Genomic DNA, 27,075 nt, shown 5'->3' on the forward strand with positions numbered 1-27,075 from the left:
TCTTCAAATACCTCCTTTTCAACCCAAGACCAAGCGTAAAATATTTAAATGTATTTACTCTCTCCCAGACGCCTGAATCTATGGTGCCAAGTTTCCACAGGAACTAGAACAGATTAAAAAAAAAAATTAAAAAAAAAAAAGAAAAAAATAATCAAAGCACGGTTCCACCTTTCCATAACATCTAAATGATGAAAGCTACCCTGAAAATCTTACAATAATAAGAATGAGCCACACAGAAAGGTTAGCTTTTCCAAGTCAAGGTATATGGCATTATCTGTGGTGTTTTCTTATACGCTCTCGAAAGGAAACATTAGAGAACTACATGAGAACATGTGAGAACTACAGAAAAAAATGACATCATTAGAAAACACTTACTACTTTCCAGAGGATATATTAAGTTTAGAAGAACCTGTGCTATAGAACACTCTCAGTGGTGATCAAGCAATTAAGCATGTGTCTATGGTCAAAAAATAAGAACCCAAACCAAAAACAACAACAAAAATCCCCTGACACCCCATGGCTGTTTCTTACAGCCTGAAAATTCAGTTATTATGACTGTTCATTAAAGAATAAAATGACACATTTGGGGGAGATAAATGCTAAAATATAGAATGAACAAATCAGCCATTCATATACGAATCAAAGCATATCTGAGCCTATAGAAAAGGTTCATTGGATCCAGTCCACTGCAACAGGCCAGAAACACAAAGCTTTTAAGGATATAAAGAAACAATGATTATTTTAAAAATGAAACCTAAAGAGTTCTTCCATCAGATTTGCAGTATTGTTTTACTGTGACTTGTTTTATTTGGCTTCATGAGAAAAGCAATGCTAGTTCACTCAGCCTCCAATGGCAGCTATTAACACCAAGTACCAAGTATTCAAGTATCCTCCAAGTCTCCTTTTGTAGTTCACATTCCTTGACCTTGATTTTCTTCTACTTTGTAACCCTTATTGCATCTCTCCCCCATTCACTTTTTCCAATCCCCCTGAAACCCTTATACACTGATCCACCATGTCTTATACAATGTTCTTTCTTTTCCTCTTTATTCCTTGTTAACATTCACCTGTTCTGAGCTCTGAGATGAAGCATGCACATCCGCAGCAACTCACTCCTGATTGGCAACAGCCCATCACCATTACCAATAGTGAAGCAGAGTTGCTTTTTCCATGAATACCACTTTACATTTCTCTGCCCTGATTTTCCTCTGCCATTTATTTGCTCTGTTACTTGGTCTCAAAATATCCTCTTGTGATTCTTTATAGTCTGATCTCATCCTTACCATACTGCCATCAGGTACTTTTCTTACCCCACCATTTTCTCCAGGTATCTTCATGTCCCATGAAAAGTCATTGGGGAGCTCCAGCTTCTACTGTCTTTCAAACTCCTTACTGTGAAGGGGTCTTTCCTTTTTTTCCCCTTAAAAGTGTTTAGTAACAGATTTTGCTGAGACCCATTTGAAAATATAAAGAGCCTTTATTAACTAGATCACCCTCATTCAGAAATGAACTCTTAAATGGCTACCCTTTACAGAAGCTATACTGTGTCATCAAAGAGAGATCATATTCACTTCCCTCCCCCCACGAAATGGTTTCTACTGAGTTGCCTATTACAGAATTTGAGGTCTGCTACTCCCAAGATCCCCCTGAACTTCTTAAAAAAAACCCTCAAAACTGGAATCATATTTTCCACCTTCTACGCTGTAGTAGCAAAGAAGCATGCTCAATCTCTGAATTATTATTTCTTTGTGTAATTATATTTTAACACACCCGAATGGCTGGTCAGGTTAAAGGCTAATTCAGGATGGAAGGAACCCCAGGAGGTCCCTGCTCGTGCCTCCTGCCAAGCAAGGGGCAGCTCTGAGGTTAGATCAAGTAGCTCAGGATTTTAACCAATCCGTTCATGAAAGCCTCTGAGGACAGAGCCTGCAGAGGCTCTCTGGGCAACCCGTTCCAACCCAATCCTTACGGAAAAAGTTTTACCTTATATCCACTCTGAATCTTATGTTTCAACTTCTGCTCATTGTCTCACCCTCCCACCATGAGCCCTTTTAAAGAGCACCATATGAGTGTACTGTATGCACCCACAGAGGCCAAAAGTTCCACACCACATAGTACCTCCAGAACTGTGTTGTTACAGGAAAGAGTGACCTTGAGCAGATCAGAAAGTGCATATAAAATATGAACTTATAGTATTTAGTTAAATAGAGAGGAGCTGCACAACAGACATGTATGTTAAAAAAACCCGAACAAAAAAGGCAAAACATAAGGAACTATAATGGCCTTCTTTTTTTTTGCCTGTATTTCTAAAAAGGGATTGCATCTTCATTCCTTGATTTCTGGCTGTCAAAAAGAAAAGTCAGCATCTGTTAATAATAACAACAACAAAAAAAAAAGGAATAAAGAAAACCTTAAAAACTTCAGATGACTGAAAGCAGAGCTGCAAATGTTTTAAAACAGTGGCCTGAAAGACAAGAAGTAATTTGCAGAAAAATAGCAGTATTTTAGTTAAATGTGACATTGGGAGTACAAAATCAGACAGATTCTGAAACAAGAACAGACACAGAATGGCAGAAGCAACACACATCTTTAGATATAGAACCTCATCACCTACATGAGCCTATGCAGAACAAAGAACCATTCTGTGTAAACCTCACTCTTAGAAGATGCATCAAGGAGCTGGAAACTTACTTTGAAAAATAAATCCCTCTGATGAGACAAGAATACAGTAATATTTTTATGCTGCTTGTAGCACTCCTAAAACTAAAAAGCTCTCTTCAGTAAAATGAAGGAAAAACATAAATGATGTATGGTGTTTCCAAAAAATGTTCAGTGCGATAAAACTGTAAGTTTTTGTTTGCCCTTTTCCATAGATGCTCTCAATTTTGTGCTGATGCAAGAACATTTGCAATAAATGAAAAAAAAAAAAAAAGGCATAAAACTGGCACAAACATGGCACAAAAAAACTCCATATGTTTGCAATTTCTTACCACTGCTGGAGGCCTGCTGTGGCCCTGAACACGCTCTTAGTAGATATGAATTAGGAGAGAACTCCTCATCAGGATTGGTGTCCATGATTTGATGGGACGTATTGCTGTCTAGCAATGGCATCTGGCAGCTAACTGGTGGAGGATTATGAGAACTGGGCAGCTGAGCAGATGGGAGAAGGCTAGACGAGGATGTAGGTGGAATGGGACGACCTGGGAAAGAGGACACAGGGATCAAAGATCAGCAATGAATGTAATGAAAAAAAACCCAAACAGCCAAGTAATTGCACTGTAACTGTCTGTTACACGATTACTGCTGTGCAGAGCCACATCATCTCTCCACTGGTACAAACTTGTCCCTTTGTATCATATTCAAGGCATTGTGAGCAGCTCGGCTGTAAACTCATTCCAAAAGTCTTTCCAGAGCATTGGCTTGCAACCCATCAGGTGAGCAGATGCTGGTGTACTGAGAGCAACTGCAGACCACTGGATCGGGAGCACCTCTTCTGCATGGGTACCAACACACAGAGCACCCAAATGCCCAAAGGCCCCACACTGAATCCTCAGGTGGTACAAAATGCAAGGGCATCAGCTACAGATTTTACCAGAAGAATTTTCACAGAAATAGGGTGCATTTTTTTGGCTAAATAAGACCAATGGGAAAGGGAACTACAATGAGCTGATTCCTGGAATTACAGCACATGTCTGTAATCATCTCTTACAATAATGGTGCTGTTCTGGTTTCTTTTTTCTTTTTACCAGTGAAATTGCTCCAGTACAGGAATTGATTAGAGGAATGTAACAAGAACCATATGAAGGTTATTTCCAAGCTAAGTATCCTCTGTATTATTGTAGATCTTTCCAAACCCACTGGTTTGGACAGCAGGACTGAAAGAGAATTATCCCATTTGAAGAAATGGGATAAGCTGGAATATGGACTGGAAATTCTTAAGTGTTTCACGGTCATTTCTTTCTGCACTGGTGCTGTAAGGGCAGAATTTCTTGCCTCGCTCACCAGACAGTTTAATTTCAGCTCTGAAACCCAGTCCTTAATGTGTACAACATACCTCAGCCCACTGTAACAACACGTTTTTGGTCAAATAAGCAAGTAGCATCTAGTCAGCAACAAAAATGTTCATACTTACTTATTCTTTACTTTTGTGAACTTCCCTCTAGTGACCTTATATTAATTATAACTTTGTACCAATCTATTCCATCAAATGCACACAGATGAATACAGGTTTTGAGGGTTTTTTTGCATTGCCTATTAGAATATGACTGATTATAGAGATGAGAGGAAGAAGAGAAACATGAATTCTGATCTCTGCAAGTTTATCTAGTGCACTGGAGAAATTGTTCATGAATAATTTATACATAGGAAAATATGACCCCTGTGATACTGCTGAAGTCTGTGAAGCAGAGAGATCTGCTGCATGCTAGCTACTGATGTTAAAAGGCAGCAAAACTACATAAAATGGTGCATCCTTATTTCCATCGGTCTTAAAGAAACAGTAGCAGAGCAAATACACACTGGCTTCGTCACTAGTTACATTTTCTTTCTGGGAAAAGCAAATGATTTTTTTTTTTTTCATAGGAATTTTATATGAATTGCACTAAGGTTTATATCAACAGTATGAGGCACACATCAAATTCCAAAGGACAGAAAAAAGTAAAGGAAAATTAAATAAAAGGTTCCATTCATCACATAGAAATTATACTTGGGAGCAGCACTCAACCAAAGGAGTCACACAGTATCACAGTATCACAGTATGTTAGAGATTGGAAGGGACCTCAAAAGATCATCTAGTCCAATCCCCCTGCCTGTGTTCCAGTTTGTACCCATTTCCCCTTGTCCTATCATTGTTTGCCACTGAGAAGAGCCTGGCTCCATCCTCGTGACACTCCCCCTTTATATATTTATATACACTAATAAGGTCACCCCTCAATCTCCTCTTCTCCAAACTATAGAGACCCAGCTCCCTCAGTCTTTCCTCATAAGGGAGATGCTCCACTCCCTTAATCATCTTAGTTGCCCTGCGCTGGACTCTCTCCAGCAGGTCCCTGTCTTTCTTAAACTGAGGGGCCCAGAACTGGACACAATATTCCAGATGAGGTCTCACCAGGGCAGAGTAGAGGGGAAGGAGGACCTCTCTCGACCTACTAACCACCCCCCTTCTAATACACCCCAGGATGCCATTGGCCTTCTTGGCCACAAGGGCACAGTGTCGGCTCATGGTCACCCTGTCGTCCACCAGGACCCCCAGGTCCCTCTCCCCTACACTGCTCTCTAACAGGTCGTTCCCCAACCTATACTGGAACCTGGGGTTGTTCCTGCCCAGATGCAGGACTCTACACTTTCCCTTGTTATATTTCATCAAGTTACTCCCTGCCCAACTCTCCAGCCTGTCCAGGTCTCTCTGGATGGCAGCACAGCCTTCTGGCGTGTCGGCCACTCCTCCCAGCTTAGTGTCATCAGCAAACCCTCATCTAAATCATTGATGAATATATTCATCAGTCAGTACCGACCCTTGAGGCACTCCACTAGATACAGGCCTCCAACTAGACTCTGCCTCATAGACTACAACTCTCTGGCTTCTCTCCTTCAGCCAGTTCACAGTCCACCTCACTACCCGATCATCCAGACCACACTTCCTCAATTTAGCTGTGAGGATGCTGTGGGAGACGGTGTCAAACGCTTTGCTGAAGTCAAGGTAGACCCAGAGATACTAAAAACCCAACTCCTTTCTCTGCATGGTACCAGCAAATAGCATGGACTACTTTTTTACCTTCAAAAAGTTTGAAACAAAATAAATATGTGGATATAGAGAATTGACTATTCTGCTTATTTTATTATCATGTTTTTAGCACTGCATAGATAGATAATGTCGTGTTTGAACCTCAGCTGGTAACTAAGCACCGCGCAGCCACTCACTCACTCACCCCAACAGGATGAGGGAAAGAGCTGGAAAAGTGAGAAAACTCGTGGGTTGAGATAAAGACAGTTCAATAGGGAAAGCACCCGACACACAGCAAGGCAAAACAAGGAATTCACTCCCCACTTCCCATGTTCAGCCAAAACCCCAGCCAAAACCAGCACAGATGATAAGACTAAATGACCAAGTTATCACATAACAAAAATGGGCTTAAGCTACTTTACGGTAATCCCCATCTACTGTCTTTTATGCTAGAGAAAATTCAATATAGATTGAATATTTCACTGTGGACTTGCATTTACGAGGAAATAATTCTAATATTGATGATAGGAATAATTACTGTTACTATTCATGATTATGCTATTGTTACAAAATACTACAGTGAATATCCTAAATATTAAAGGAAAGTGATTGAGCAAACCCCGTTACTAATTATTCTTCTGCAGTGTGTTATAAACAAGGAAAGAGGCTGAGGTTTGAGACAACTCACACAGGAATATGACACTGCGCCTATTGCAAGCATTTAATTTTCAGATATTCTGGTTCTGCTTCAAAATTATGAAGTTAAAAGAAGATTTATAATTCACAGTCTGCATTTGCTGCATCATATGGAAATATATTACTGTATCATAAAAATGTTGGATGTGAGGTTATGAGACGAAGGGAGAAAGATTTTGTCTTCTGTGTAATGTGCATATGGTATTTCAGGGAAACTTAGGAACAATTTTGCAGAGTACTTTGAGAGAACTGAAAAAAGCCAAGAATTCTTTTGCCAGGAAGGCTAATCATGTTGATACCTTCATGAAACAATACAGCCCAAATCCCTGAAGACAAGGTAAAACGTCTAATTACTATAGCTCCGTTTGTAGGTTAGAGGAAACAGAAGGTAACAAGTTGTTAAAACATTGCATTATTTTGGTGGGAAGTTGGCTTCTGAGGAAAATTTGCCTATAAGCACATGTTAATTGAAAGCCATAGAAGTCTGCAAGTCACAAACCCTGTTGCTGATCTGTCCTGTGCTTGGATTTCCTAATAACCTCTTAAATCTGATTAAAACTTTTCTTGTGGTTGGGGAATTCCTGATCTTTCTGTCAAGATGATTTTTGACACCTTGTAAACATTAAACTCCCGCTACAGCCTTTTCCTGTACTGTAGTGGGGATTCAGCCAGAGCTTCTCTCTGTGCGGCCTTCCACCCCAGCCCCTGAAACACATGGAATGGCTGAAGACAAGCAATCCTTTGTAAAACCTGTTGGGAAGCAAGTTGAAAAATTACCAAAGAGGAACAGAGAGAGACACTTTAGCTTTGTTGCCTTAGGAAATGAATCCAAAGGGTAACTATCTGCAGTACCACAGTCGAGAGAATGGTTGTGAAAGTACCGAAGAGAATTGAATGGACTTCAGTTAGGCTATAAAGAGCATGATAAATGCAATTTATTTGTTACTACATACTCTTAAATTAGAAATAATGGGTTCAATTCGTAGTGTTGAACACTAATATTGTGGTCACACAAGCTCAATGTACCATTTAAAATAACAGACTATGCTTTACAGGTTTCAGAAACCTGAGCTTCCTTCCAGACCCTTTAATGTGTGCGTAGATATTTTTACAGTTGTCGTATTGTGACACCTCCCATCTCTTGAAATGATTCTAAATTTCCACCACTTCACAATGGGATTTGCAATCCCTGCAGTATTATAGAGCATACTGTCAATTCTACTACACTGCTGGTTTTGAAAGTTAAATCCATAATGTAAATAGGAGTACATACAGTTTTTGTCTGCTTTCCTTCAAACAAGACTTTTGTCTAGCTGTGCGTTGACAGAAACCCTGTGTAGAGGTACGTATTTCCACTGACAGCAACAATGTAAATGTGTAATATACCCACAGAAATTTAAACCACATACACATGCTATAAAGGAAAACCAAAGTCTTAAAGCTGATATATTACAATTCAGTAGTAAAAGTTAATACTAGTTCTTCTTTCCAGTATCTGTTCATACGCATATGCTCATGCATGGCAACAAATTGTACAGATACTGACTACAGTATTTGTAGAGCAGCCTAGAACAAGAAAAGGTTTTCCTTTTCCTCCTTCCTCCTTTATGGCTTTCTCCTGACATATATCTTATCTTACTACTTAGAGTGAGGGAAGAAACTTGATAACTCTCCTTCAGGAGGGCATTCTGATCCGAGATAGCTTTGGGCTCCCGTGTCACACAGCATCTCAGTCTGTAAGGGCTTTTCTTATGATCTTATCACTTATATTCCATTTCCCCCCTAAGATTATGTAGCAGACAGCATTGATTTACTAGTTCAACTTGTATTTTTTTTGTTTTTACCAAAGTGACATCTTTTGTCATCAGCCCAGGAGCCTTTATGAAACCACTCCTCAATTACTGCTACACTCCAAGTCCCTAAAGCTTAAAATCTGCTGTAGAATCTACATCTAAAAATCAAGCCAGGCTTGTAGCTGGTAATGATGCCACAGCTCTGCCACCAAGTATCTTCATGTCCCATGAAAAGTCATTGGGGAGCTCCAGCTTCTACTGTCTTTTTTGGGAGGACACCCACAAAAGCTGAGGATGCAGATCAGACATTGGTGAGAGAAATTCCTATAATCTTCTTGTTAAGGACAGCTTCATAGCCAGACAGAGGTACAACAAGAAACAAGATAACAGCGGAGCCTACTATGTGTGGTCATGGAATAACGTGGCAATGGGTTGACAGGGAAGATGGTGTCAAGCCCAGACACTTGTGAAACAGCTAAGAGCTCTGTTCACCTTAATCACAATAACACGTTTGGAAAGAGATGCTCCAGTTGCTGTTAGCCTGAAAGACCCCAACTCATCACAGGAAGAAAAAAAAAAGGAACAAAAAAAGGACTGCCTGCAATCACTGCTAGCATTAATATACATAAATAAGAGACACAATCAAAGAAGAGAAGCAAGCTGCTTATCAGTACCTGAAGGATTCTTGAGACACACCTTCCATACCCTTTCCCTTCCTGTTCCTGCAAAGGACTTACGGAGCTCTGTGGGTGAATAAAGCCCCTGTGAGTGTGAAACCCTGGCCTCTATACTCCACCATGGTGCATGACAGGAAGCAGGGAACAAACGTGACAAAAACACCTGGAATTTAAGAGTTCTGATGCATGGGCAGTCCCTGTGTAAATATGCATTACAAAACTACATCTTGAAGAGCTGCTAAGTAACCTTTCAGCTAAGTTTAATATAGTATAGTATTGCTACCTAGCAACAACATATAAGAAATATAATTGTGTATCTGTTTATATGAATATTCATATATTTAAATGTATTTGCCCACACACATTTAAACAGATATACAAAATATCCAAAAAAGAACATTATTTTAAGCATTCTGAAGGACCAATCCAGACACCTCAAATAGCCATTCTGCCATTAACTTTGGTAGGGGGAAGATCACAACCTGTATGTTGCCAGCCCACCCTCCTAAGTCAGCCATTTCAACATAAAAACTTCCATCATTCGAAAACACCTGAAACCTAGAGGTTGTAAATACAGATTCCAAAGCTTATTGTACCTGCAATGGAATTCTCCAGGTTTTTGCAGCAGGAGAATCTCACTTCTAAGGTTAGCACATGTAGCAAAAATCTATGTAGATTGTTTGACCCCACACATCTTCAGCATTTCTCACTGAGTTCATCTACCAAACCAGCATATCTTCATTGATAAATTACAGTTATGAAGGCATCTTCCTATGTGTAGAGGCTTTTATAAGCAGATCGAGTTTCAACAGCTTTAAACAGCTGGTAATCTTCATAATCACGAGGATATAACTATTTTGTACTTCTCTAAGTTAGGACACCTACTATTCATATATAAAATAAACATAATCTCATAGCAGCCTTTCAATATCTGAAGGGGGCTTACAAGGATGCCAGAGAGGACAAGGGGTGATGGGCTCAAACTGAAACAGGGGAAGTTCAGGTTGGATCTAAGGCAGAAGTTCTTCCCTCTGAGGGTGCTGAGGAGCTGGCACAGGGTGCCCAGAGAAGCTGTGGCTGCCCCATCCCTGGCAGTGCTCAAGGCCAGGTTGGACACAGGGGCTTGGAGCAAGCTGCTCTAGTGGAAGGTGTCCCTGCCCATGGCAGGGGAGGTGGATCAGCTTTAAGCTCCCTTTCATCACAAACCAGTCTGGGACTGTATGAAAATCACTCAGTTCCCAGATCCTCATCTACTAATGCAGATGAGCTCCCTCAGATGCTTCAGTGAAGTGATCAGTCCAAACCCGTACGTTTTACTGGCTCTATGTCCTCTTTCCAGGTATAGCTTGGAGACCTCAGAGAAAAAGCTTGACTTAGTAGGCGGGGTACACTGTACTGCTTGAGAGAAGTCAAAAACTTCGGCTTCCATCCAGGTGTCCCTGTCAGTGGCAGGGGTTGGAACTGGATGAGCTTAAGGTCCTTTCCAACCCAAACCACTCTATGACCTGCAATACCTACAGTTAGTCACATGTATCGCTAACAGTAAAATCACTTATGCCTGTTCTATAGCTTTGGTCAAGAGGATCAAGACTCAGACAGCAAAGATATACACTGTGCAATCCCCAACACATCAGACTGCGAAAAGAAGGGAAACTTTAAAATAACTTTTTGTTGGTGTGTTGTTTTGTTTTTTTTAAATAGCTGTTTGGAAGCTGGAGCAGCATTCAAGGATTAGTGCAGGAAGCTGTAACGTAAAAAGTGAAAGGAGATGAGATATAACTGATTCCATCAGGACAGAAACTGTAAAGCACTTAATTGGAAATTAAGATTTTGACATTTACTGATTGAAGCTGATACATTACACCAATAAAGTATAGAACCCTGTAGAAAGTAGTCCCATAAAATTATGTTAGTGACTTAAACGATGGGCAGCACCATTAACAGCAGTTGCTGTGTTGCTCATATTACTAAAATTACAGAGGGAAAGCTAAGTAATGGCACTGGGTGGACATTAACTAGAGATGATAAAAGAGAAGGATCAGATATCCTCCTCCTTTGCTCCCTGACTTCAGGAAACAGCTGGAAAGCTAAATGGAATCAGTATGGGAACACAGGTAGGACCCTGCTGTCAGAGGTAGTGCACACTGCCCTCCTCCCACAGCACACAACACATTCTCACCACATTTCCAAGTCAGCCCAGCTGAAGCACCTATACTGTCAGCAATGTGAAGTTCACTTAAGGAGTGAGAAGTATTGCTAAATGTGCCAGGAAACAACTAATAACGTAAGATGCATATTTTTGCAGTGCAAAGCACTACAAATGAACCAGGCAGCTGATGAAGGTGAAACTTTCCTGAGGTATAGCACATTCAGCAGGCTCTCCTATTCCTCCCCAGAATAATTGCTTTCTACCAGAAAAAAAACCCTGCTTCCCATCAAATATGTGTGCAAAGCACATCTTAACAATGGGCTGGGTACTCCCAAGCAGCCATATTTAATAAATAGGTATTGTCATAACTAGAATAAGGAATATAAATATTTTGTACCTGATGAAATTACTACAGTTAACTGACAACAGGAAAAATCACCCATTTCCCATACAGTAGCAGCATCTATTATTTATGTAGCTAAAATGGCATTTGTACGTCAGCACACTGGAGGCCAGCGTGGAGCCCAAGCAAAGCTTCCCCCAGGGGAGAAAGTCCTTTTCCCCACTGCCAAGCAGCCTGTACTGACAGCCCTCAGGAGAGAGACAAGGCACACCAACAGTCACCTCATCTAGCAAGCAGCAGTGCTAGCCTCTCTGTAAAGAGGACTCTGTTAACCCTGTATTTATCAGACTGTATTTCAAGTTGAAAATACTAACCAGAAACCCAAAATGATGCTTGTTAAGAAGAGGGAATGAAATCTAACAATTGGTGATCATTTTCTTCAGCACCAAGTTGTTTTCTGTTGCCTAAACTGGTTTTTCTCTAAGGCAAAAAAGCTCCAAAACAGCAAAATAGAAAGATAGGAATCAGGGTTTGGATGACAGAGTTATCATAGAAGAAAGATACTTCCAGGGTTTCTGAAGTTCCTATCTCTCTGAAAATAACAAATGAACAAAACCAGCCAAGCTAAGAGAAAGGTTTTCACAAAGTCTATTTCACAAGAGTCAAAGGAGAAAATAAGTTCTTCCTAAAAGCATGGTGCTGATATTCCTGCACAGACCTGTTTATTGATGCCTTTTGGGTTATCTCGCTTCATCAAAACTGACAGTAAGGGCAACTAAAGATGAAGTTGATGCCATCATATCATACCAGGAAAAGACAGAAGGTGGCTTTGAAACAATGAAAAGACAATGCCAAAAAAAGATCTACATACAGAAAGTCATCCCTGTGATTTACATAACAATGAACCAGCGAAGAGGAGTCAGCACTATGGTTTGTATCCTTCCGATTTAACAAAATGAACAACGTCTGACATGGCCTGCTAAATTTTCTCTAACCTTTTGTTATGCATAAAAAGCACAAGTGAGCATGAACCCAGTGCAGGTAATAATAATACCACCACCAACAACAATAATAATAACTACAGTATAGGCAAGAATATGCCCCCAAAGGCAATTTCTATCAATGTACAAAGATTGCATCTTTGGTTAGTTGCTCCTCAGAAACCAGAGCCCAGCATGGCACACAGGGAGATGAGTTATGCTGTTTTCACTGACACACTGTGTATCCTGCTCTCAGTAAGAGACAGTGGAGATGTTTGGGCAGGTGATAGCTACGCCTGCAACCATGTCTTTGTGGACTGCAGGGATGACAGGTTGGCTACTGCCTGCTGTGCTCCCGGCTGCTGTGTTACTTCAGAAGACTTCACCGGAGCCCCTGAAGCCCTGAGGCCTTTCTTCCTTTATTTTTGGAGAATTTTTTTTCATTTCAAGGTCGCTGAAACATTGAAAGGCTCATGTTGGAGTTCCCCAGAGCAGCAGCATTGTTGACACACAGCTCCATCACATCAGCAGCACATGAACTCCCACAGCATTCAGGGTGAGCGAAAGCATTTTTGTTGGCAAGATCTCTAAAGATAATACTGAAGACAAACTAAGTGCAAGCAACATCCATTCCCTCCCTTCTCAAGCAGGCAATGGAACTACCTCTTCTCTTAAATACATCCAGGTTTATGTGAAACATCAAAATGCAAAATCATCCCTAGAGGGGACCAAATCCCTCAGGAAAAGGGCACTCAAAATCTCTACCTGCCAAAATCTCTACCACCTTTATGAAAATTTGAAAGACAGTAACATAGGATGATCTGAGAAAGCATAAAATATAGTTTTTAAAGAGTCTTAAATTCACACTGTACAAGCCAATAGAGCATTTGTTTAAAAAACAGAATCCTAGGAATCATGATCTTACCTGTGTGGGTATAACAACTTTGTAGTCAGGAAGTTTAAATGTTGCTTAAATAAAACTACGGTAAAATTCAAAGTTATTTCTTCTTAGGTACATGTTATAATTTATACTTTCATTTCCAAGCAGTCTTACAGGATATGGGGGGTAGGAGGGTGTGGTGGTAGAAATAAATCAAGAAAACCCCAAACAAACCAAAACAATCCTAGATTCTTCATGACAGTAATGCATGAAGTCTCAAGCGCTTTAGCGTTGCTGTAGCTCTAGTTAGATTTTGCCAGCAGGACAAGAAGTTGTTCATAAGGTGTTACGTGTGATAGAAAAAAAAAAAAAATTTAAATGGAAACCAATTTCTGTATTAAAAAAAAAAATCCAGCATTAAAATATACTCATACTTAATATATTCCTCTTCCCTGTCCTCTCAAATAGAACCAGTTACCTGCACACCTAGGAATGCAATTTGAGAGCTGCAGATAATAGAAAAGGGTTGAAAGAAGGAGAACCAGCCAGTCCTGGTCTCTGTGTTTTATTATGGACCCATTTGACAGGTTTGTTCAGGTTTTGTATCTTCCTTAAACCTTTTCAGCTCTGTATGTGGTTAATATTTCCTGAAGTACTGCCCATGTGTAATGCTTGAATATGAAAATCACTGTACCAATGCAAGGTACTATTATTACAAATAACTATGTATTAGAATAAGGCTAACTTGGAAATCAATCACTTCTCTTCTGACTTTCAGTGTTAAAGTTAAATTAATTTTCCTAAGCAATCCACCTACCAAATATATCAGTTTTACAGAATTCATACCGTACATGACTTAAAAATTATCTAAACCAATTCAGAATGTAAAAGAATAATTTGCTGCTGTCAAAAGCTAATGTCACTTAATTCTTGTCTTGTTAAATCATCTGATGGCCCTTTCTTTTTTAGTTAAACAAAGATAAATAATAAAAACAATTTACAGCTAGAAGATGTGAGGGGTTTGCAGCTGTTCAATGTCTTTTGGGCAGATTAGATTCTGTAATGAGAAGTTATAAGCCTCATTTTATAAAAGCTGTTGCTGTCTTGGGAAAAACATCAGTGAATAAGATTAGAAAACTCTTTAACTTCATGAACCTATTACACTAGCGAGCTGATTATTTGGCATATGTTTGATACCTTCATGGCTGGAAAACAGTAATTTGTTTCAATGATTTTTTTCCTCATCACTCATAAAGTCAAAATGTCTTCTCTAATATTACCATACTTCTGAGTTAGCCAGTAAAGTCAGAGCAAGAAGGAACAGAAAAACCCACATGAGCATAACTCACGTGAGCGTGCATCAATTCAACTTCCCTAAAAAAGGTTCTACTGAACTAACTATAACTAACATTAAATTATAACAACTCATCAACCGCCTGTTCCTTGGGGGACAAAAATAACATTCTAAGATTAGGAATGTATTTAGAAGAAACTTATTGGAAGACTCACAGCCATCATCATGCATGACCAAATTTCCACCTTTATAGAAACTTAGTGATATGTGCAGCTTAAAAAAAAAAATGGGAAGAAACAGAATTTCCTATTTATCAATCTTATAGCTAAGCATTCATGCCAGGGAATTCCACTAATGGAAGAGTTGTAATAGCCCTAGGTAGGTAGTTACCAGGCACCCTGTGAACTCTATCTCCTTAGATCAGTCTACAAGTACTTGTTTTGATCTTTATTCTAGTGACACAGAGTTTAGATTGTGCTGTGCTACAAACTTGTTTCTACCTTCCAAACACCTCCTGTTTACCTTCACCTTACTCTACTGAAATTCTAAATACTGTTCAACAACCACATATATACTGTTCCACATCTCCACTCCATATCCTCCTGAATGTTGTCTTTATTTCTGTTAGGGAAATTTATTTCCGTTAGGGAAATTTATTTCCAGGAACGTTGCAACACTTACTGACTCAAGTGCCTAGAGTCACTAATAGGTGGGAAAAATAACACTGCCTTGTACAAACATGAGAAAACTCCAACCTGTAATTATTCAACAAATTCTGTGAAAAATTGTATATAGATAGTACTAACTGGTGGGAGTTGGATAATGATTAGAGAGTTTGTGTTAACTCTTTGCAACCTACTAAAAAAGCAGCTCTAACTTCTGGTGGACAAATATCAAATGAAGACAAGGTTTCATGTGATCAGTATTAGGTATACGGCTAAATTTAAACACTATACTTAAAACCTGCTGTATCATACAGTGCAGTGCCAGTGCCGTATTCTGGCTAATTCTGCTTCAGGTTATTAAAGCTACTTTAGTTAGTTACACCTACAGTTTGAATACAGTGCTCTTACTTGCTTTCTAAGTATGCTTCTGAATTAGTGCTGAACAACTGCTGTGATACACTCTGAACATGCTCGTATTTTAGTGCTGGGAGACACGAAGGTGCAGTAAGAAAAGTATCAGTATGATGGGAATTAATCTTCCATTACTCTTGATACCAATACTTACACTTACATGATACTACCTTGATATTTACATTTTTCTTCATCTAGTTTCTTCTTTTGAGATCTTCACATTTCTTACACAAGCTGTATGGAAACTTGTAGAAGTTGTGGATGTATAAGGAAACCAAAGGCTTGACTTTTCAGTCATGTATGATACTGGCGTGATTTTCCAATGCACAAAAACACATAAGCATTTAACTTCCCTGTGTCTAAGTGCATCTTCAGGCAGCTAAACATACTTTCTTTTTTTCTTAAAGATTTATCAGGTGCTACAAATGTTTAAGACTGCTATGATATTTTACACTGAGTATCTGTGTTCCCTGACAAGAAGTCACCAGGCCCTGTAACAGATCCTGCTTCAAGAATGAATATCCCACCATTAAATAGCAAACCTCAGTGAAATCTCAGCTCCATAAAAGTCAATACAAATCTTATTTTTGCCTTCAGCACCACCAGGATGTCACTCTAGAGCCCTAAAAAGCTTCGCACAGAGAGATGCTCCCCCAGCAGCAGTCTTTTTTGTACTGGAATACCAGGCTGTTGCTGTTCATTTAATTCTGGATGGTCCACCGTGCTCAGGTCTTAGGAATGCAGCTTGGAGCTAAATTGAAGTTCAAAATCAAAAGGGGAAGTGAAATCCCATCACTCATAAGGAGCCAGGCCTATTTAGCCCTCTAAAATCTCTCTGATGTCTTCTGGTAGAGCTGACTAGTCCCTGAAGAAGACATGGAATACAGAAAATATCCAAATACAGAATTACGGACAACCTACAAAACCACTTCCAAATGAGCAGCTTAAGGGCAGATAAAACTTTGAATATGGATTGAAAGATTTCGACCTTTGTAAAGGTGATTTCCAGTTCAAAATTTGAGAAGACCCGAATAAAGAGAATATAAATTATGGAAGAAAAGAAAATATCATTTATTGTTTGTGGGCCACACCTTAAATGAATATAGGACTCTGTTTATTTTGCTTACACGAAAGCTGAAAAATGTTGATTTCTTAAGTGAGAATGTTCATGTCAAATTTCACTTTATATGAAAAGATTTAGGCAAAATAAGCCCTTTCTGAGCAGAGACTGCAACCCAGGAGCTATCAGCCCAATAACTCTTTTACTATTGCTGTGTATTGCTGTAATTAATGGCACTCTGAGAGAACAGTACAGGAAATTAAAAAGATAAAATTTCCTTTTAATGAAAAGAAATTGCAGACATGAAAGACTACTATGTGGAAAAGGGAGCTTTGCTCTGCAGTACTAAGAAAACCTGTAACATGATTAAAAGACATTTGCAAGCACAAAATTAGATAACTTGAAAAGGTAAGAAAACTTTTCATTATAGTTACACTTGAAGTTGTGAAAATTGAAGGAAAAAAAATACATGTTCTTCCCTTAAAACAAATGGGCTCTGTTCCATGACTTTTGGTACAGCAAAAACCCCACAAAAAAATCAAACAGGCTGTAGAATAGCTGGAATGTACTATGCTGTATTTCAGCATAAACTGTATCTTTAAAATAATGACAGTTTCTCTCATTTTTTCAGTCTTAAAGCACTTTATAACTACAGCTCAGAAATACATGGACAGAGAAGAATTAAAGCAACTGAAGCTGAAATATGCTACTTAGGAATCCAAAGTTTGTTTACGCCATTAGAAGGCACTCAAATATATATCCCTATAAATGACAAGGTCCCAGCAGCAAATTAACAGGAACAATTTTCCCATCTCAGGAGCTGTCAAGATGGGCTCTGTTAGCCAATTTATCTTACTCTAGCACATCTCTGGTGCTTGTCAATCAGTATGTGAAACATTTGGTGCTGATTGCCATTTTTCTATCCACTTCCTTTTGCCTCTCGTACCAGGCAATTTACTGCAAGTCAATCAAGGTTGCAGCAGACCTTGTTTAAATAAAACACTGTTGAGTTCTTTTCACACCAACAATTTCAAAAACAGAATGAGCTGTAGCTTTTCACATTTACATTTATACTGCTTTTTCTGGTTTTCCCAAATGCCGTGCTCAAGCTAGAAGTCGTATCTAAACTCAGCCGGAAGCTTATTAAGGAAACAGGGAAGATGAACGAAACATAACTGTATATGCTTTCATTGTCAAAATTGCTGTCTATCAATAGAGACAGAGAACATCAAAAAGTACTTAAGTAATCTGAGATTATTACTTCTTCAGCCTCGCTTGCAGTCAGGTGTCCACACCACTACAGCAACTTCTAAATTGTATGAACTTCACTGATGGTTATTTCAACTAATTCATTTACACTGATTTTAAGGTAAGAAGGAGACCAACTTCTGTATCAATAACTGCATGTCACACATGAAAGTATTAGGAAAACCAATTCTCCCAACTAAAAACTTTGTCCTATGCTCCATACAGACAGCTTCCCTCTCACATCCAGATGAAACAATCCCACAGCAACCCCAGGTCACATCACGCCTAACTCTGGCACTACCTTTGCACCATCTGTAAGCAGTGAGGTAGAGAAAAAGGAATGGATTTTGAGAGAGAAAAAAAAATCAGTTCCTTCTCTGGTCAATAATTTACAGCTATTTTAAAAGTATGAAAACAGCTTAGATTACTAAGGAGAATGACTGAGGTAAGAGTCTCAAATTTGCCTGCGGTTAACAACTTAAAACACATCACGACCAGAATATCCATGCCCATTTGCCAATGCTTTAATATGAGACCTAATATCTTCTCAATCTATAGCTCATATGGTAAAACACATAAATCACCTATAACAGAGTCACAGACTGATGGAACATTAAAGCAACTGTATCATAAGGTGTATATAATCACCAGTCTTACCCTTCGCAGTATTTAAAAATCCTTACATTATGCCAACATAATGCACGATACAACTATAATGCACTGTATTTCACTATCTTTTGGATAAGGAATTATAGCTTATATTTTGGATAAGCACTTGTTTAATTATAAAGGTGAGGAGAAACAGCAAGAGGTTTCTGCTTCTTAGGAGACTAATGTTCTAAAATGTTTATCACTTCTTCCTTTACACTGCTGCAAGTAATAGGGCAATAAAAAAAATCCACATAACATGAGAGTTAGATGTATACCACAGATGTATTCTATGAACACACACAGATATATACCTCCACACACAAGGATATGATTAGGCATACTAGATATGCGGTGCCCTAACCTTAACCCTACCAAGAGTTGACCTTTGAATTATTTTCAGAAAAAGATTCTTATCACTCATGAGAAGGATGATGTATGTTTTACTTTATAGTGATGTAACTAAAACCCCCCCAAAGCAAACAAACCAGCAAGCTATAGATAAAAATGTATTTCCTGCAAGGCAAAATCATATATCCTGACTCATGCCAATATGATGCAAGTATATGCTTCAGTAACAATAGCCAGTATCTCACAGTAAAATGACCATAAAAGTAGTATAACAATTTCAGATTCCTAGTTTAAATTTAATTAATGACAAAAGATAATGATTTTCTTGCCTAGTCTTCAAAAAGATGCCTCCTACAATAAAGCATGAAGATCCAGACTTATATAACATTTATTTTATCATTTTCAATGATAGGAGAACACTTACATTTTAAGAAATTTTCCATTCATTCCACCTCATATACCTAAAACATCCTGGAAGAAACCAAAATGCCATTCTAATGCTCAGAAAGCTGTGGGGTTATTCAAATATAAACCTCGTCCCTGGCAAGGCATGCATGGGAGTTTTACAGTCCTCTCGGCTCTATGGAAGAAGTTCCTCAGAGCTTGCAGACAGCTCATTTCTGGACCACAGGTCTACAGCTGGGCTCTTTCAATTTAGGATCTTTTCCAAGATAAAAGCAACCACAACAAACCAAAAAGCCCCTACACCTGATTCTGAACTGTTTCTCTTTGCTCATAGTAATGATAGCCTTTTCATCACATCATTTTTCCCAACAGTTACACCAATTTATTGGTTTGATTATGAATGTGAAAGGGAATGTAAAATATTTCTGCCATAGAAAGAAGCAATAAATGAGGAGTGAAGTTATTTGACAGCTAAGCAATTGGCTTAAGTGAAACTGCCTGGAAGACTGCCCCATTTCTGCCTGCCCCCACCCCCAGGCCCTCTGTCCTCCAAATCTCATACTTTCTGTTAGGGCCGTACACAGACCGAACACAACATTTGATGGATTTAATGGAAATGTAGGTGAAGTCAGTAGGGTGGAGAGGATCAATACAGAGAGAAGCAGCATGCACAGCCTGACATATCACCTGCCAGAGGCTTACAAAGGAAGAGTAAGTTACAATTCTCTCTGAAAAGTCGATCACATTTTTCACCATCCTTACCATTAACCACAAGTCCAGGATTTTTATCTGTTCCTATCCTCTTTCTTTTTCCCCCCAATACCTGATTGGTTAAAACCTTAATTTTAACCTGAACCTGCAATTTTAGCTGCTAAGAGAATTGCACTTTCTTGTCTCTCTACAGCCCCAGGGACTAATTGAGAAGATTACCTGAAGGCTTGAGGTCTAAACGCCCAAGGAAGGAAAACCTGCTTAAAATGATTTCTACAAAGAGGAATGACAGAAAAAGGAACTAGGAGATCTTTATGTCACTGGATGCTTTTGTATTACAAATGATGGAATGCTGTTTGTGATCATCTGCTGGGAAAACCAGCAATAACACAATGAGTTTCACTAATTTCTGTTACTGCAGTACATAGAAATAAGTGATAGACAAGGAGCTTGTTTTCACTAAAATTACAGAACTAAAAAGAAGTCTTGATCTAAAAAATATAATCTAAGTGGGGGTCAAGTTTCTTTTGTCTTCGCTAACTTGCCACTGTGAACAGATGAAAACTGTTAATTCTGTAAGACTGAAATCATGGTGCTTCTCTCCAGCTATCCTGGAGACCATGCTAAAAGCGGTATTGAGGCCTAAATGGAGTAGATATGGGAGAAGGAGTCAAAGACAATTTTAAAAGATGCCATTTTACCTACACTTACTGAAATGAAAACTAGAAAATCCACACTCCTACCAGAAGTCATGACCCCATCAAAAACTGATGTATAAAACTGTTCCAGCAAGGTCAGTTAATAGCAATAATACACCACTATCCAGTCCATTTGGGGCTTTTGTTCTTAAATACTTCAGTAAATGGGACTGTTTGTTAACTCCAACAGATAATTATGAACTGCAATAAAAAATTCAAATTATGTTAATAGGCCAGAGAACAACAGCTGTTTCTGGAATCACTGGCAATTACTAGACATAATGGTTCTCAATTAAGCTGGAGGGTATTCTCAATTGTTCATAATTCACTATTTTAAAAGTATCATAAAAATATATAAGTGTGAGCTGTTAATAAAACTTTCAGATGAACAATGTAGCTGTTTGTCACAGAAAGTAAGACCTATCTTATTTATAGTGGTTTTTCTCTTGTGTATGTGCAGCTATTGTTAGTGAAAAGAAGGGAACTACATGGGGTTTTTTCCTCATAGTTCCCTATAGGAAGAGGAGCTAAGTTCCTTTCTTAAGTAACTTCAGTTTCCCTTAGGAATACAGCCAGCAATCATGCACATCTTCACCAGCCCTATTTTTAGATACTGCAGCTCACTATATAAAATGAATATGTGGATGTGAACCAGAGGACTTGCTGCTTGTCCACTTTCAGATTTCTACTGATATTTTTTGAGGAAATAACATTGACCAATAGAAAAAAAAGGAACAAATAAGGACTAAAATAAGACTGAGAAATCCTAAGGATCATCCTTCAGTCATAAGCTTGATGCACTGTAGATTTCCACCAAACCAAATGAAACAAACACTTTCAATAAATTAAGCCATTAAGGAAAGATCAATAGGCAATAATTACTACCCTCACTTCCACTAAAACTAGCACTTACTTATCCACCACATGTGCAACCTTGCATTAGGAAAATGGCACATTTAGCAGTTGCTAAATCCTCATTATAACTTTACTACATATGATTAATAATCGTTTTACTAGAGACATGCCTGAATACCCTGAGTAGATTTAAACACACATGTGTGCACATGCATTTTATTCATTTATTTCAAAATAGCACTTTAAAAAATTTTCTCTAACCCAACCACTTCCATCTTCCTCTTGCCAAGAAGCAAAACTTCCTCCATTTTTATTCAAATCCATTTGCTCGTGTTTATCCTGAGAAAGAGTAAATTGTTCAAGAATAGTTCCTAACTGTAGAAATTTATATTTTCATATTTAAACAACAACTCAAAAGACTTGAGCACAATACTGTGAATAAGCAGTGGAAGACAGTGATCCATCATCCAGACCTTAGGATCTATTGAGAGTCTTTATTGCTTTGACCTCATTAAACCACTGCAAGCCATGAGCTAACATAAATCTGCCTCTCTAAATACATTCCCCTTTAATTTTTTAATAGTTCCAAACAAAAGGAAAGGTTAAAGCCAATTAAAAGAGACAAAAATACCGTTATTATTGCCCTGACAAACTGTTAGTTATTGGATTTGATCATTTCAAATGGGGGTGTGTGTGTGTGCACTGTGGTTTGTTGTGTTTTTTTTTTCAATCCCTTCATTTTTATTCCATTTACTCTTTCACTGCTTTAAGTCCGAAACTTAAACCTAAAGTAAATCTGAAGTGTTACAGCTGGGCAAGGATATTGCCATAAAGACTAGATCGTAATTCTAACTTCATTCCAAATGGGACACAAAGATTCTGAATTCACTCCTATGCAGTAAAATCTTGGGGGTTTTATCTCATTAAGATCACCATACAACACCAACAGATGCTTGAAAGCATGTAGGGCTGAAAGAACTGTTGAGAAAATCGAAACAAAAGTACTAAAGTACTGATGAATGGTAATCTAATGATACCATAAAGATTTTGCTTCCCTGTACCATGTCTAGCAAAACACACATATCCCAACACCCCCCCAAAAAAACCCCTCATTAAATAGGTAGCATTTTAATGTCACTTCATACTGTTTGGCACTGTGAGCAGCAGACAGCATTTTCCTTAAAAAAAATAAAGAAAAAAAAAAGGAAAAGGTAGGGGTTAAAGTCTCCCAGAATTCCCAATGACCTTGGTAGCTGCTCTTCACACAGAACTGCGAACAGAATATTACCATTAACATTATAATCACAGTAAACAAGCATCTGGCTGTCATTTAAAATACAGCTTTTCTCTACTGATAATAAGAAGCATTTTCTGCTAATTTCTGTTATCTGTAAATCTCTCTTGGCATTCCAACTCTGCACTTAATGTGCTGTACACGCTTCACTGTATGCACAATGAACACTCGCATCAAATGTCAGCATGTCTTCTTGTTATCTTAAAGATAGGCAGGGATTCATTCAATAAGACATCAAAAGAATAAGAATATAAGGAATAAGGAGATATTTAGTTATTATGTCAGAGATATTCACTGGAATTATACAATTATTTATTTTCTTTTACATTTGGAAAATAATCATAACTTTTTTTTTCAAAAAAGCACTTTCATTTTGTGGCTAGCTCTGTGAATGGGAGCTGAAGCCAAGTCCCAGTCACCTATTTATCCACATACTGCCTCTCTAAACGAACAAAGTACTACAGCCCATCAGCCCCAAGTTAATCACATCTGCTCATTTGGAGGTACCAGGGATTTGCTCGCTGCTAGTCTATCCCTATAGGATAGCTGCATAGATGCAAACCAGAAACTAAGCTGCAATCAGCTCCCATATTTTGATTTTCATATTTTCCATTCGGTTCTGTTAGACTACTGGAAAATTAACCTGCAAGTGACCCTTAAAAACATACAAGCCCAGTGCCCAGGTAAAAAGCAGTAGCCTTGAAAAATTAAAATTGTGTAACAAATTCCTCTCCTTGATTTAATGGTGCAAATGACAAGCAACCCAGTTGACTGAATTCACTAATATGAAGTCAGTACAAGGAACGTCACAATTCTGTCTCAGGTTCTGAACTTTAAATGGACAAAATATTTCATACACATCAGAAACAGTAATATACTTGTTAAAGAAAATTTTTAAAATCTAAATTGAGCTCAAATTGAGTGCCTATCTTTTAAATTTTTATTAAACTTTGTTTTTCATTCTCCCTCTCATTTAGATGCTTGCAAAATAAATATAATTATATCAAACTTTAATAACTTTGGTACCTTGAGCTGCAGGTGCTAGTATGCTGTATCTATTACCATATTTTAAGCCCTTTTAAGAAGATTGCATTAATTTCTATGATAATTTAGAGCCCATAATGCATTCCAATATACGAATAGATGTTAATCACTACAGAATGATTTTCCTGTATACTAACGAAGTCACTCTGTAACCAGTAACTACTAACTTTTAATATTCAGCATTGCCTCTGAAAGACTTGATTAAAAATTCGTTAGAGTAACGATACCTTTGAGAACTGTTTAAAAACCCCAAACTAATCAACAGGTACATGAACTGCTACATCCTTCCTAAAGAAACTTTTAGGATTCAAATCGTTTATAGTATCCATTCCATTCTTTGGCCAGTACTAAAAGAAGCTATCTCTGCATATCTATCTTTTGGTAGCACTACAGACCTAGTACAGCAGCTAGCTCAAAGACAGTAGGCAGAATAGAGTCAGCATTATTAAAATGATATTATGTTCAATATTACAGGTACATCACTGAGAAAAAACTGACATCAGTTATTGTATAACTATTCTGATATTACAATATTTAGATTGATGAAATAAGGCAAGAGTTTGCTTTACAATTTATGTCAAACCTCAGTTTGTTTCATCAAACAATCTCTAACAGAGCAACTGTCCTGGGTTTAGCAGTGGCAGTCATTTTTCTCTTTCTTGGTAGCTGGTGCAGTGCTATGTTTTGACTTTCGGGCGGGGAACAGAGCTGAAAAAAATGATGTTTTGGTTTGGCCAAGGACTTGGTGAGCCTCATGCTCTGCCAGGGAGGAGGGAAGCCGGGAGGAAGCAGAGACAGGACACCTGACCCAAACTGACCAAAGAGGTATTCCATACCACAGCACGTCATGCCCAGGAGGTAACTGAGAGTGAGCAGGAAGGGCAGAGGGACTGCAGGGTTGGAGGAGGTATCGGTCGGTGCTTGGTCGGGCTGGGGGGGCGAGTTATCAGTCGCCTGGTGATGAGGTGTTGTACTCTCTCCCCTTGTTATTTCCTTTATCATTACTATTATTGGTGGTAGCAGTAGTGATTTGTGGTTTACCTTAGTTACTAAAGTGTTCTTATCTCAACCCGTGGGAGTTGCATTCTTTCTGATTCTCCTCTCCATCCCTCCAGGAGTAGGGGGAGGGCAAGAAGAGGGGGGGAATGGGTGAACAAGCTGTCTGGCTGAGGTTAAACCACCACAGCAACATTCATAATTTAAGTATCTATGCGAAAAAGTGAAAATTGGCAACATTTTTCTGGAACAAAGCCATTTACAGCTTTTCTGCAGCCTAGAAGTAACTAAGGAATGTCTTTTCTGCATTAGCCTGTTCATTGTTGCTGCTTCATGACAGTTATTTAAACCACTATGTACTAAAGGTAAATGTTTTGTCATTATCAGAAAGGTGACCCACAATGAAGGGATCCTCCTGCCTGTTTCAAAGATGTTGCTTAGGTGACCCAATACACAGGCTGAGAAAAGCTTTCAGCTTTGCAACAGTTTGCCCTGTGGACACACAGGGACATCTGGTTATGTTTCATTGCTGTGTCGATGTGCATGGCACTGACTATATTAAACCTTCAATCTTCCTTCAATAACCACGGAAGAAACAGCTGCAGTGGAAATCACGGCTGTACTGCACAAACTAAACAGTTTCACTTAACAATGGATGGTTTCTGACACATTATTGCATATGAAGATTATATTTCAACCTTCCCAGACCTAGAGTACCAACTTCTTGAAGACTGTGGTCAGAGAACTTTTAGGGAGTTTACCACAAAGCGTTGTTTTAAGAGTGAGAGTAGAATAGACTATTTCAGGTGGAAGGGACCTACAACAACCATCTTCTATCTAGTCCAACAGCCGGAGCAATCCAGGGCTGGCCCAGCTGAAGCTTGCTGTTAGGGGCTTTGTGCAAATCTCTCTTGAACACCGACAGGCTTAGGGCAACGTCCACCTCTCCAGGAAGCCTGTTCCAGGGTCTGACCATCCTCTTGGGAAAGAATGCATTTACAACATCTTAGCATCTGCCCACATCCCAGGTGATCTAAACAACACAATCAAGTTGACACTTCAAACTTTCTATGTGGTTGAAATTTTATACATTGAGTTCTCATAAAAGAAAATTACTGGTTTAACATTTTTTTGACTGTCAACAAGCAGGTTCAGGCGAGCAGCGGAAAGTCATTATGACACTGCGATAATTCAAATTGTTGCTCACTCTATCAACAATTAACCTCCATGCAGAGGTTTAACTGGGTGCTGTGATTCAGCAGTGTGAAGAGGACTGTATGTATTGTGTCCCTACTTAATGAGTATTTTTCTCCAAAGTCTCTTCTCACTTCTTTGCAGGTTTAAAAGCTAGCAATCGCTGCAGTGACATGCTCTAAGGTGGGTTTCATTTTCTGGGGTCTCTATGATGCTGTCGGCACAATCCCTGAAATACATAATGATGTGCTAGAAGAAAATCAGCTCCTATAAGAAACATGCCTCAGAAAGAAATAATAACTGGGGGGCTTCTAGATTCAATTCTATTATGATCACTTAAAAGACTTTGCACTCTTTCTGGCATCAATCTTTATAGCGTTGAACACTTCCAAATTCCACTGCCCTCAATAGAACTTCTTTACACCTTTCCAAAATGTGTCAAACAGTAGAAGTTTTAAAAGATAGCTTAAAAGGCCCCGAATCATCCAAAATCCACAAATGTAACCTTAGTATTTCAGATGAAGTTTCAATTTTGAAACACAGATTTAGGGATTCTGTAAGAAGAATATTTTATTTACTCTTCTTTTACATTTAAGCAGCTCACTTTACAAGATAAAGATCTAATTGAGAAATTAAGTATTTAAAGCTGGTTTGTTTTTTTTTCCTTAGTAACAATTTGAATTTATTTCATGGTTGTGTATTTCTGTAGCAGCAGATTTAAGGATTTAAGCTGCCACCAATACAAATTAAATCATTAACTGCTGTGTGTATAAAAATTCAGAATCTTGAATTTAAATCTCAACAGACAAGCTGAGGAAGAATTTATTCTCACACATTTTATATAAATAATCACTTAAATCTGTACATGTTAAGTACAAAATATGTGTTAGCATAACAAAGTATCCGGTTCATACAAATGGGATTCTTGCCTTCCATGTGTGTATATATATACATATATGTA

At 38.5% G+C, this 27,075-nt stretch overlaps 1 protein-coding gene across 1 annotated transcript in view; it reads right to left on the reverse strand.

The window, feature by feature from the left end:
- Positions 1-2,990: 2,990 nt before the first annotated feature.
- LOC133208240 (teneurin-2-like) overlaps positions 2,991-27,075 on the reverse strand; it is a gene marked incomplete at its 3' end in the record, with an annotated part of 370,909 nt that continues 346,824 nt past the window's right edge. The window contains exon 5 of the mRNA XM_061345967.1: positions 2,991-3,200. Within this exon, the coding sequence (XP_061201951.1) occupies positions 2,991-3,200 (210 nt within the window). The remainder of the gene's footprint in view (positions 3,201-27,075) is intronic.

This window comes from Neopsephotus bourkii, unplaced genomic scaffold (genome assembly GCF_033783945.1).
Source record: "Neopsephotus bourkii isolate Nb327-2 ecotype Australia unplaced genomic scaffold, CSIRO-AGI_Nbou_v1 NB_246, whole genome shotgun sequence".
NCBI lineage: Eukaryota > Metazoa > Chordata > Aves > Psittaciformes > Psittacidae > Neopsephotus > Neopsephotus bourkii.